Here is a 14,012-nt window from a genome sequence, read left to right as displayed (position 1 = left end):
GGAAGTTTCCACATTAGGAGCTTCACATACCAATGGAATCAGAGGTCTAGACCCCTCTCCCCTCCAAAAAATATGCTACAGAGTTTTATGGAGTTTATATACATAGCATAATATTTAAGTATTTTTTAAAAAATGTGTGCATGTCCATTCACAGATTAAATTTAGACTTTTTTGCTTACATATAACGTACATATGAATTGTATGTGTATCTTTAATGAACATTACAGTTGAAAAAAACTCTTCGCTATTGTTCTACTGTCCACTTATTGTGAATCATCTCTGGTAATAACTACCTGTGCATTGTGACTTCTGGATTCTGTTTTTCCAGTTGATTTCTCAACAACAGAATAGTAGTTATGAAATTTTTTTAAACTGGGAAGATGATACATCCAGAAGACTTTCTTTGCTAAATTATGACAGTTGTATTCCAAAACAAGATATCTTTTTGAAATCATTTAAGTTGTGATTAGAGGCAAAAAAGAGGTGTGGGGTTTTTTTGTTTTTGTTTTTTACTCTTGATACCATTGTAGCGTTATTTTTACTGTATTTTTTGCAATTTAATACTGATTTTTACATGAACATTATTATCTCCACTCACTTGAATTGTACTTTGTAAAATTTCTGAGGAAACATATAAATAGCTGCATGGCCAATTAACTGCCATTTTGTAGATTAGTAGAAAAGTTAAAATGATAAACCCATCTAAGGGAACTAACTGCGCTTATCAAGGAAATATTATGTCAAAATTAAATTAGCTTCTTTTATTAAAAATATCCTATTATAGAAGAAAATTGAAATGCCCCTTAGGAATCTAGAATTATGTAGTTTCAGATGGAAGAGACCCAGAGTCATTGTAGTCATCTTACCCCTACTCGCTCTTCACAACAGACCTGATGATTGGTTCCCCAGCCTCTGCTCAAACACTTCCAGTGCCTTCCAAGGGAGTCCTTTCCATTTGGGGAGTTGCTTTAATTGTTAGCTAGTTCTATGATGTTGGCTTGAAATTTGCCTCCCTAAATCTTCTGCCTGTTAGTCCTAATTCTATCATCTGGAGTCAAGCAAAAGATGTTTAATCCGTCCTCCACAAGACAGCCCTTTCATGTACCTGAAGGCAGCAATCACAGCTGCCCCATAAGTTCTCCCTTGCAGGCTAAACATCTCCAGTTACTTTCTCCGGAGATTATATGACATCATTTACCTTTACCATCCTAGTTATGCCCCTTTTAAAATGTTACTCAGAACTACGCATGATATTCCATATGTGGTCTGATGAAGTCATTCTATCTCTGCTCTCTTTATTTTCCCCTCCCCTGTGCTTGTGCCTCAGGGAAATAGAGGTTTCTTTGTTTCTCTTATCCAGAGTGGAAATAGATTTCTAGCTCACCCTTCGTACTGTATACATTCAAAATCAAACTCTTCTCTCCACCCCCAGCCAAATCTGTATCTTCCTCCCTCTCTCTCTCTCTCTCTCTCTCTCTCTCTCTCTCTATCTATCTCTCAATATCACCGCCATCCTTCCAGGCTTATTACCTCATTCATCTTCTGACTCCTCTGTCTCTCTCAGAACATATATTCAACTAATAATCAAGTGTTGTTATATCTTACTCCATACCGTTTATTATATTTGTCCCCTTCTTGCAACTCCCCCCGAAATTAGTCTGATACAAGCCCTTATCTCTTCTGTCCTAGAGAATTGTAGTGGTCCTGTTTCTACTCTGTCTCCTCTGCAATCCGTCCTTTACAGTTTTGCTCGTGGAGTGTATCAGTAATGGTCTTTACTGCTCAGAATTGTTCAGTGGTTCCTCATTGTGTGTTTAAGGTATGAACTAATCCTAGCATTCAAAGATGCCCATGATAGTGCTTGGCCTACCTTTTCCCCCCAGTCTCATCCTCACGTGTACTCTAGGCTCCTGCCAGACTGGATTTTATTCTGTTTTTTTGTCCTGCCTTTCCCCATATGTGATCCTTTGTTTATACCATTACCTAATGTTAGAATGGACCCCTTCCTTCCAGTACAAAAAAAAAAACCCCAAAAAAAACCTAAAACAAACAAACTCCATCTGTTGAAGTGCCTCTCCCTTTTCAGGTCCCAGCTTAGATTTCACCTCCTTAAATGGGCTTTGTCTGTTTTCTCAGATTTCTGATAAAACTTTACATAAGCCTCTCCTTTGCACTTCTCACTGCCTCTTGTTTCATATTTATTTTTTTTATCACATTACATTGTAAGCTCCTTGATAGTAGTCTTTGTATCTGTAGATCCCCAGTACCTCATACAGTGCCATATACTTTAAGCAAGGAGTTACTTTGCAAAATTTTGACCAAGTATCAAGAATCTAACTTATGCCGCTTGTTTAGCAAGTTAATGAGTTACTGCTACTCCACAGAACTAGAATTTACACTGCTCTTTGGTTATTGCAGCAAGAGGCCTTTCTCAGTTTCTGTCTTTAGGCCAGAATTTAGACTAGAAGCTGAAGGTTGACATTCTGATTTTTTTTTTTAACATCATCAATTGTAAGTATCCTTCTGAATTCATGGAGTCCTTCTAAAACCCTTACATTTTTTTCTTTGCAGGCAGGTAATCTACAGACTCATTTACGTCGGCATTCTGGCGAAAAACCCTACATCTGTGAAATCTGTGGGAAAAGGTTAGTGCTGAATTTATTCCTATGTGTATACAAAAATAACCCTTTAAGCATAGGTTGTGTTCCCTTGAAAACCAACATATGAGTTTATTCCATTTAATGTCCTTACTTGGTTCCCTTAAAATATGGTGTTAGATGAAAAAAATGTTAGTAAGGAGGGGCAAGTTCCATAGGAACAGTGTTAAAAATGTTATCTTCCTTTATAGAGGGTTAATATAAGATTCATCCTTATGAACAATGTATTTGGTTTTTTTTTTTTTTGTGAAATTCTGTAAGTGTAAATATTATTCCTGTGTATAAGAGGCAGTAGGTCATAGTGGGCAGAGAACTGGCATTAGAGCCAGGAAGACCTGGGTTCAGGTCCAGCCTTTGACTCATACTGTTTTGTGACACTTCTTCTCTTAGTGCTCTAGGCAACTCTTGCATTTAATTAAATTTGTGTATATTTTCTTATTAGAAAACCAAAAGTAGTATATCCTAACAAATTGCATTTTTTTTGTCTTAGCTCCTCTAAAACTTGGAACCAAATTCAGTACCTAGTTGTAATAATTTATTCATAGAATCATAGGATGTTAGAGGTGGAATGTCTAATCCAAATGTCTCATTTTAAGGATTAGGAAATAAGTCCCAAAGAAGGGAAGTGGCTTGCCTAGTAAGGTTCTTTTTTCTATTTAAAAATTAATTTTCATTTTTCTTTCAGGAAAGGCAGTTGATATAATGATAAATGTTACAGCATCTGGTTCTGTATCTTATAAAATTAGATAAAAAAGATTTATCAGAGCTCAGTCTAGAACTTAGTCCCCTGCCATTTCCTCTTCATGTACATTGCCTCACATCTCGAATTCCTAGCAGAATCTGCTTTTATTTATTTCCTTTAGATCAGCCCTGCTCAACCTGCACCCCGCCAAAGGATTTCAGGCAGACCTCAAAAAATGTAGAGTTAAAAAAAAACAAAAACAAAAATGTAGAAGAAAACTTCCTCCACATTTTTCGAGGGCAGCCCAAAATCTTTCGGCATGCCTGCGGGCCTCTTAGAGCCTGCAGGCCACAGATTGTGCGGGCCTGCTTTAGATCATCTCTGTTCTATTTTATTTCTGAATATATGATTTTACACTGCATTTTAACCTGTAAAATTCTTGAAGTTCTTTGAAAAACAATTTATTTAATCAATATTATTATTTATAGTTATTAAGAATAAAACCACTGGCATAATGATGATCAATAGTAAAATATTTTGTTCTGTAGTCCATAAAACAGGGTAAGAAAGATTTATCAAACAGTTCTTTTTTTTTTAATGCCTGCCTACATCAAGTCCTAATTTCTTTTTTAAAAGCCAATTTTAGAATAGGTACTTTAGATAAAGATGGACTACATACTCTTGATCACACTCTGATTAAGAATTCAGTACATCCTCTCCTTCAGTGACATGCACTTATGAAGATTCATAGTAGTGTTGAAACATCCTTAATTGAATTTTCATATTCCATTACAGATTTGCAGCCTCTGGTGATGTCCAACGTCACATTATTATTCACTCGGGAGAAAAACCACATTTGTGTGACATCTGTGGTCGAGGTAGTACCAGAATTTTCACTATTCTTTCTTTAAGATTTCTGATTAACATGCAAAGGGTCCATCTTGAGCTCATTCCTATTGCATCCTTTTTAGGGTTTAGTAACTTTAGCAATTTAAAGGAACACAAAAAGACTCACACCGCTGATAAAGTCTTCACCTGTGATGAATGTGGAAAATCTTTTAATATGCAACGCAAATTGGTCAAACACAGGATTAGGCACACTGGCGAGCGACCGTACAGCTGCTCTGCATGCGGTAAGTACTGCCGTTCTTGTCAGGCATCATGCATATGCACAAGGCCTTTCTCTAAAGCTTAAGTCATCTTCATGGTTCAGTAGAGTGAACCCTGCACTGGGAGTCAGGAATGTTGTATTTTTTTCTCAGTCCTCACACTAACTTTGTGATACTGGTCAAGTCACTTGACTTTTCACTCTCAGTTTCTCATCTAGAAAATTAGAATAAAAACTGCCTCTTTCCCAGTACTTTATTTGGACTGTTGTGAGGATTAAATGAGATCATGTATATGAGAATTCTCCATAAATGTTAAATGTTACTATATGGAAGGAAATAATTATTTAGCATTTTGATAATAGAATATTACCTTCTAGTGTCTAAACTAATGTTTTATTTCTACCAGGCCTATAATTTCCTAGTTTGGGAAGCAGCTTGTGGTGGATATAGGGCTGAGTCTTGGGGTCAGGAAGACCTGAGCTCAAATTCAGCTTCACATACTTCCTAGTTGGGTGACCTTGGGCAGGTCACTTAACCGCTCATTGCCTGACCAAAGGATCCATCATTTGGTCAGGAAGGAACCAAGGAGAAGGAAATGGCAAACCATTCCATTATCTTTGCCAAGAAAACCCCATGCACAGCTATGGTCTATGGGGCCACAAAGAGTCGGACACTACTGAACAACTAAACAACAACAAATTTCCTAGTTTTAGTGCGCTTCCTGAGTGGAAATTCCTCTATCAATGCAGATGAACATTTTCTCTACAAATTATAGTCATAGAGCGTTGTCTGGGGCCCTGAGAGGTTGATTGACATAATAATAGTAATAATAGTGGACATTTGTATGGTGCTTTAAGGTTGGAAAGTGCTGTGTATGTGTGTTTGTGTGTGTGTGTGTGTGTGTGTATTTGCTTTCTATTGCTATATGTGCACATACAGACAGTTCTTTATGTAAATTTGTATTACAAATATTTAACTTTATGTCAGGGACTGTCTGATGTTGGCAGCTACCAGGTTGGGCGCTGTGGCAAGGGTGGGGTAAGATCTGGGTATTTTGGAAGTTGAGGCAGGGGCTGTGGTAGGCAGAGTCGTGGTGAACTGGGATGGGCAGGATACGGAGAAGCCCTGAGGCAGTGGGCAATGCTTTGTGAGATAAGCTGGGTACAAGGAAGTAGCCGGACCTTGAGCTCCTGAGGCAAGGGGCAGTGCCACGTGGGAGTGGGACGGCAGAGGACTGAGTTCCCTTTGCTTAGTCCCCTCCCTATATGCAACGTCATCCCCAGACGCCTCTTGTGACCTTCCTGACTTCCTGGGTCCCTTTGTGCAGCACTGACCCCAGACCCCTCCTAAATCTGACTTCCTAGGTCACGTACTCTGTCTATGCGCTAATCCCAGATGCCTCCTCCCTGTATCCGGTCCTAGCCTCCTACGTCACTCCCTCCCCCTTGGTGTGCTAAACTCAGACAGCCCCTTCCGATATCTGACCCTACAATCATTGGCTAGTAAGCGGGCTGGGGAGGAGGGGCTAGGTAGGTTTTTAGGAACAAGCGTGGTCAGATCACACGTGCTCTCTCCTGGCGCCTGTCCTGTTGCTCTGGCCTTGCTGCTTGGGCTTGCTATGATGGCTTGCTGTGATGGCCTCTGAATAAAGCTCTGGTGTTGGCACCTCCCGATGGCTCGTCTCTGTGTGTTGATCCGGCTGAGGACCGAAGACTCGGGAGTGAGTATGACTCTGGTAGTGTGCTCCTTATAGAAGGAGTGGGTACTGGCATACGGCTGGCAGAAGGTCGGCGTGCAGCCAGTATAACTTTACATAAAGAGTTCTGAAAGAAATCCACATCCCAAAAAACACCTGTGTTAACTTTACAGTACTATGCTCTCTGCTTCTGCCCCTCACCTCAGCAGTCTGGGACTTCCCTCTCCCCCCCCAAAAAAAACAGCCTCCAAGTGAAAGCAAAAGAATGAACACAGCCACTGGGTGGGAGTGTGGGGGAGGGTGGGGAGGTCAGAGAGAAAATCTTTACCCTGCTCCACCCACCCATGTGTCTGTCTTCTGTCTATCTGCTCTCAGACCTGTCCTCAGCCCCCACATGTTCCCCGTCCTTTCCTGCCTGTGTCTGGGAGTGGCCTCCCAAGTGTTTGTCAACTCCCCCCCCCCCCCCAAACAGTTTTTTTCGGTTCCCGCCAGGCCCCCCGGGGCTGCCCCCCCCACCCCCATCGTATGTTCCTCTTCCTGCTCTCACTTCTCTATCCCTGGCCTTCACACGTCCTTGAACCCCGTGCCGGCCTCCTTCTCTCCCTTCCTCATGTCTATGGGCAAACTTGCATTTGTAAAAATTGCCTTATGTAGAATGGTCTACTTACATAAAGTGAGAAATGTCTATATATACATTAAATCTCATTGGATTCTCATAGTACTCCTATAAGGTAAGTGTTATTATTGCCCAGAGTTATACAATCATTAGTGTCAGAAATGAATTTAATGCCATAGATTAAATGAATGGGAATGTGAAAAGGTTGCCTTTTAGGTGATGATACCTCTAGGACGTTTGGTTTCCTTATCTTTTTCCTTGCTCTCTCTCACCTTTTTCTTCCTTCCCCACCCCTGATAAGCCTTGTCATTGCCATAGGTATGTCCCTAAGAGGAAGTTTGGAGCCAGAGGTTTCATAAACTGCGTAGACAGAACAGGGGAGAACAGTGGTTGCATCCTGAGCAGAGAAGTCCTCTTGGGCTAGAGAGAGACAAAGAGTTGAGGCCAGATCTAAGGCTGTAGGAGAAGTGGTGTGCTTTCCAGGAAGAAGGAATTGAAGCCGAAGAAAGACGCCTAGTCTGCTGCTGGAGAGTAGGATGAGGTGTACAAACTGGTGACCTTGGCCTCATCAGAGCGCCTCAGTTTCAGTGAACAGTCTAGATTTGTGGTTGGAGTTGCTAGAAGAAACTGTCTTATCCTTTTCCTAATATTTCTTATACCCTTCCTCTTAGAGGCACCTATGTCACAGTGGATAGAGGGCTGAAATTGGAGTCAGGAAGCCCTGAGTTGAAATTCTGCCCTAGACATTTAGTAGCTCTGTGACCCTAGGCAAGTTACTTAACCTTTTTCTGCCTCAGTTACCTCATCTGTAAAATGGGGGTTATAGCATGTTCATTATAGGGTTGTAATGAAGATTAAATGAGATATATAATGTGTTTTGCAGATCTTAAAACTATATAAATATTAGCTATTATAACTCCCCGACCCATAGGTTCTCAATAAATGCTTAACTTTTCTCAATATGCTTTTATAGCAAATTAGCCAAATTTTCACAATGCAAAGACACTGAGTACAGATTGAAAGTGGGGCCTTTTGGCATTTTAATTTGGTTTCCAGAATAATCTATCCCATTTTGTAATACTTAAATCTGGTTTGGAATAATCTCCTGCACAGGGTAGGGCACTTGGCAGTGATGTAGCCACTTATGTATTTCAGTGGCCAGGGTGCCTCTTTCTGCCCTACTGTCTCTCCTCATTCCTTCTGTACAGCCTTTCAGTCGTTATTCCTTTCCTGCCCTGTTTTCCTACTCTTTTCCTTCTTCCTCTAGTTCCTTTCCTCTGCTTCTGTTTTCCTTTCCCTGTTCCTTCTTCAAGAATGCCAAAAATTATTCAAATTTAAATTTGCTGATTAAATGAAACATGAAAAACACACTCCTAGTTTTCTTCAAGGAAGTGTTGTTGTTATTGTTGTTTGTCTTTCATTCTCGAAGAGGACCATGACATCTACTATTTGGTAATATGAGGCAATGCAGCTGACTTTTTTCTTGAAATAAAGGCGAAATTTCCTAATCAGGGTATATGCCTAATGAATCATCTTGATTCCATGTTATCTTTTCTTTTTAGGACTCCCCGTTCTTATGTCTCTGATCATCAAGTGCAAAGCTGCAAATAAGCCTCTCAGTAATAACTTCTGAGAGAATATTTTTTTTGAGCTTCCCCACTACCTCTGTACAGACCTCAGAATTTTCATTGAGATTATGTATTTTTTCTTCATATTGCTTATACAGTGATTCAGCTGACACCTTCTAGAAATGAGCTGTCTCAAATAAAGGCATTTTCCAGCCAACTGAAACATACCCCTATTAAATGCCAAAACCTTGGTTATTTTAGCTGCTTTCTTTGAAATTTCTTCTTAAGATGTAATATTCTTTCCAACTTCCTTAAGCAGAGGATTTGGAGTGGGGAGCCAAACCAGTGATTTCATTCAGTGTACATCACCCCTGATGTAGAAACTCCCTCTGATGCAGGTCTGCGGCTCCCGTTTACTTTGAGCCTTCGAGAGCTGTCTGGGGCATGAGACATAAGGTGACTTGTCCAGGGTCGCACAAGCAACTTATATCAGACAAGACTTGAACCCAGGTCTTCCTGACCCGAGGCTGGTCTTCTGCCAATGACAAGACAAGATGCTGAACAAAAGGCAGCCTTCCCTGGATGGCCGAGGATCTTTATGAACACGAGATACTGTTCTAGTTTATGAAACTGTCGTGTCTCAGCGGCCATTGAGGTGGGCCAGGCTAACCGTCCCTAGAGTGAACGGCTCCAGATGACTTGGCTTTTGGGGGCTTTGTAGTTTTATTGCTGCTGCTCCCATCTGTCAGCGCACCTGTCTCTGACAGTTCACCCTGCCTCTTTCTCATTTGCCATTTCTGATCATAGATGGGCTGAGAAGTTAGGGATCCTAAAATAAGACTGAATATGTACTGAATGAATAAAATTCACAAGTTTTGGAACATAAATTTCGTGACATCTGTTTTAGCACATCAGAAGGGCTTTCTTTTTTCTTTTTTAAACATATTTTATGCTTTTGACTGTTTTGGATAATTGAGATTGACTAATAAGCAGCTTCCAGATAAAGGAGGTTTTATACACGTTAGACATACTGAGAGTTGCCCTACTCCTTGGAAAGAACATTTTACCACGAGACACCCCAATTTCTCGTGCCAATCCTGCCACTGATTTGCCTGTTTGACCTTAGGCAAGTCACTTCCCTTTACTTTTTCTTCATCTGGGAAAGCTTAGGGATTTTTTGGAAACAACAGTCCAGTTTGGTTGGAGTGTAGTATAGTCTAGAAGACGTGACTGGGAAGTTATCATAGGGCCTGATTATGGAGGGCCTTTATCCACAATCTGAAGTTTACTCAGTAAGGAAATAGGAATCATTGAAGGCTTTTTTTTTTTCTAGCTGTGTGACCCTGGGCAAAAATCACTGTTAACCTCTCTCTGCCTCAGTTTCCTAATCTATAAGATGGGGACTACGATAGCATCTACCTCCTAGCATGTTTGTGAGGATCCCACTTGTAAAGTGCTTTGTAAAACCTTAAAGTGCTGTATAAATGCTAACTATTACTATTGTAGTTCAGAGCAGTAACATGACCTATTTAAGTTAGATTATCTAGCATTAGTGTGAAGGATGGATTTGAAAGGGAAGAAAAAGCTATTCAAGGAGGCTATTCAAGGAGGCTAATTTCCATAAAGGTCCAGGCCATTCATATGTGACTGTGTACTGGAGCAGCCATGCCTTCCCACCAGACATCTCTTAGAACCACTCTCCAGGGCAGCCCCCGGCCCTCGACGGCCCATCAGTGAGATTTCATTAGTGGAGGTGCTGGTCATAGAGACTGTCTAGTCCAAACCGCTTGTTCCACATGAATAACTAGAAATCCACTAAGGCTCAAGGACAGAGGAGTCTGTGAATGAGAATGTCATATCAGCTGATAAAAAGGGAAGGGTTTTTTATTCTTAAACATAAGACATTTACTCTAGAGTGTTTTATTTGCTTCCTTATAGGCTCTGATAGGACTCCTAAGATGTGGGATGGTAGATTAAAAAGAGCCCCAGGCTGGGGGTCCCCCTGGCTCATGCCCCAGAGTGTTCAAATGTAAAAGGAGAGAATGCTGTTTGTACTCTACTGGTACTGTAGCTGACGAGGTAGAGGAAGAAAGTATTTTATAAACCTTAAGTACTGTATGAATGTGAGTTATTATTACTGGGAAATGTTTTTTAAAAGTTAAATCTTTCCAATGATCACTTTTTCTTTAAAAAGAAAACAAAACATTTTTTCTTTCTTTTGTCCTAATTTTAGGGAAATGCTTTGGGGAATCAGGCGACCTACGCAGGCATGTCCGAACTCATACTGGAGAAAAGCCGTATACCTGTGAAATTTGTAGCAAATGCTTCTCTCGCTCTGCTGTGCTTCGTCGACACAAAAAAATGCACTGTCAGGCCAGCGCTGAGAGTCCAGCAGCACACGATGAGCTTGTGCGAGTCGATGAAACGTCTGATCTTGAAAAGTCTCAAAGCTCAGACTCCTTTTCCCGAGATATGTCAGCTGCTTTGTTGCCAGGATCTGTGAAGCTCCCTGTCCGTCCCGTAGGGAATTCTTCAGTGGAATTTAGTGGCACTTCATCAGGTTCCTATTGCAAGTTGAGATCCATGATTCAACAAAATGAAGTTACTGACCAGGAGAAATTGAGTCTCCATTTTGCTAAACTCCCCAAACCTCAGATGCAGCAGACACCTCATCAGTCTTACGCTTTCCCGGAGGCAGCAGCATCAGCTGCTGAAGAGCCCCTGCAGTCTGATAGTATGTCCATGATTCGTTCATCTGTGGCAGCTCTTGACAATCATGGTAGTGATACACTGAGCAGCCGGTCATCGTCTGCCACTTACAGGAGCTCGGAAGGACCTTTTTTTTCCAGCATGACTCTTTGGGGTTTAGCTATGAAGACTTTACAAAATGAAAATGAGTTGGATCAGTAACATATTCTATTATTAATTCTCATTCAGCTTGGAACTTGCCAGACTGGGATCACAACTGGATTTTTGAACCACTTTTCACTTTGCTGGTCCCATTCTAACCATTGTAAGAGAAAATGACCAATTCCTTACCCTTGGGAGTAGAGAGAAGGCAAGTTATAGCATCAGCCTTGGCACAGATCACAGTCACAGACCGTAATATCTAGATGAGACATTAAAAGTCCTCTGTTCCATTTTATAAGTAAGACAACTGAAATAGTCTTTCCCTTCCCACCTCTTTCTCCCCCTACCCCCAGAGAAATGACATGTCCATGATCTCATAGGTAGAGCAGAAATGTCGGGTATAGAAAAAGATTTCAGAGACCTGATCCAACCCTCTCAGTTTACAGAAGAGGAAGCTAAAGGTCAGAACAACTTGCCCAGGTCTACACAGAGCCTTTTCAACCCAGTTTGCCTGACTACCAATCCAGTTTTCTTTTCACTACACTATATGTTGTTAGATTATAGCTTGAGTCAGAAAAGCCAGAGGGTTTATAAACTTTTGGTTTACATCATATTGAAAACATTTAGATAATATGTTACTACACACTTGTAACAACTACTGTGCATTTTTTTCCCAGTCAGGATAAAAATTGTGTATCCAAAATTTTATTTTTACATTTGTAAAAAAATAAGACTTCCATTTCCAGTATTTTTATATACATATATATTTTTTAAAAGCCTAAATATTTTGCACAAAGATTTTATTTGTATATCTAACTCATATATTGTAATTTAATTTAATAAATGGAAACTACCTTTCTGTATGGTAGGATATAAACTATATTTTATATGTATATATATTCAGTTCAACAAACATTAAGTGCTTACTATGTCACTGTTAGGTGTTTGTATACTACACAGATACAGCAGAGGCTCTTCTCTCAAGAACTTTATAGTCTAATGGGATGGGCAACAGGACATGTACACAATATAACACATGTACACAAATAACGGAAAAAAGGGAGGATGAGATAAATGCCAGAAGTCTAGGTAAAAGGGTATGAGAAATTTGAGGAAAGACATTTTCACCCTGAACTGGGTCTTAAAGAGAGAGGCCCCCACAGATGGAGTATTTGGGCAGAGGGGCGTTCATTTCAGATACGGAGGATGGCAAGAGCAGAGTCATGGTGGCAGAAGAAGGCAGATTATGAACAAGAAGCAAAAATTAGCTCAGTCGTTCTGGAATGTAAAATGCCATTTTTATTTTGTTAAATACTTCCAAATCACATTTTAATCTAGTTCAGGCCACACTCAGGAGTATTGGGGCCATATACAACCAGGCCCTCATGCGTTGACATATCTGATGTAGCAGACAGATTGAGAGGGAATGGACTGGAAGCAAGGAGAAAAGAAATCCAAAAATAGCAGGAGACATAGAGAAAAATCCAAAGGCAAAGTGACCCGTCTGGAGATAATGAGATTTGTTTATGAAGGTTGTAGTTTAGGTCAGGGATTCATAACCTGGAGTCCATTAACTTTTTAATGACTTTCACCGTAATTGGTTTCCTTTGTAATCCATGAATTTAAAAACATTATTTGGAAAAGTAGTCCATACACTTCGCCAGTCTGCCAAAGGGATCCATGACACAAAAATAGGGCAAAGGTCTCAGTTCCATGTGGCTCCCTTTCTCAGCAAAGCTAGAAAGCTTTTTTAAAAAAATACAGATTGTAAATAAAATTTTTGAGACTCCAGGCAATCAATATTGATCGCCAAGATGAGAAGGTGGTCTCCCAGCCAGTTGAATTTGGTGTAATCAGTTATCTACAAGTTCCTCTGACCACCCCACCCCCTATCACTCCATAACAAAAACACCAACCCAGTATCCCGTAAAAATTTTGTTTCTGTAGTAAATCACTGGTTTTAAAAATGCAAATAACCAGTAAGCAAAATTTAAAATAGCATTGAAATACTTAGTAATGAACCATGTCATCCATTGCTTGTATCAGTAAAACAGAAATAGTAGTATAAACTCACTAATGTTCCATTGATTTTTCTGAGAAGCTATAATTCTTAGTTGGACTCTTAATATGCCAAGAGTGGAACCAGGGAAACGAAAAGGCTCCATATGCTGTTACGAGAATTGGAGCCGGTCTGCTGGAAAGTGTCCTCCAAACGTGGCTGCTATTGCCACTGCCACTGTTTTCTCTCCAACTGGGTCTCTCCAGAAAGATTTAAAAACTGCCATGAAGTGGAAAACTTCACCCTGTAGTTCTATCCCTATAATAGCTTGGCGTCTTCCTTACTTAGGAAGAAATACCATTCCCTGGGTTGTTAGTAACACGTCTTCTGGCAAGGCATTCAGTGCAGACATTGCCAGAATGGCTATTCCAGTAGCAAGCCCAAGATTTAAATGGTTGGTCTCCTAGAAGAAGTAAATGGTTTTTCAGAGCTTTGTAATTCAGTGGATTCTGTTCTAGAGCTATTCCGTATTATTAATAACTGACATTTCTGTAGTTCTTTCTGCTTTACAATGTGCATCAATATATTTTCTCATTTAATCCTCTAATCAACCCCTTGAATTAAGCAGTATTGTCCCCATTTTGCAGGTGAAACAAAATTTAAGTGACTTGTGTGTGATTACGCTGCTTGTCGCAGTCTGAAGCTAGGTCTCCTAACTCCCAAATCCAGTGCTCTTTCCATTATACCAAAAAAAGCATGCCTTTTGAGAATCCATAGAGTAGGAACTGTATGTTCCAGGTATTCTTGTTTAAGGAGGGAGGAGAGCCTGGCATCT

At 40.3% G+C, this 14,012-nt stretch overlaps 1 protein-coding gene across 1 annotated transcript in view; it reads left to right on the top strand.

Annotated features, from left to right (window-relative positions):
* ZBTB49 (zinc finger and BTB domain containing 49) overlaps positions 1–11,916 on the top strand; it is a 36,150-nt gene extending 24,234 nt beyond the window's left edge. Inside the window, exons 5-8 of the mRNA XM_027836276.1 lie at positions 2,572–2,645; positions 4,135–4,217; positions 4,311–4,472; positions 10,562–11,916. Of these exons, the coding sequence (XP_027692077.1) occupies positions 2,572–2,645; positions 4,135–4,217; positions 4,311–4,472; positions 10,562–11,238 (996 nt within the window). The 3' untranslated portion in view covers positions 11,239–11,916. The remainder of the gene's footprint in view (positions 1–2,571; positions 2,646–4,134; positions 4,218–4,310; positions 4,473–10,561) is intronic.
* Positions 11,917–14,012: the final 2,096 nt, after the last annotated feature.

Source organism: Vombatus ursinus, unplaced genomic scaffold, assembly GCF_900497805.2.
Source record: "Vombatus ursinus unplaced genomic scaffold, bare-nosed wombat genome assembly UNPS02014818.1, whole genome shotgun sequence".
NCBI lineage: Eukaryota > Metazoa > Chordata > Mammalia > Diprotodontia > Vombatidae > Vombatus > Vombatus ursinus.
This window is presented reverse-complemented; position numbering and strand designations above follow the sequence as displayed.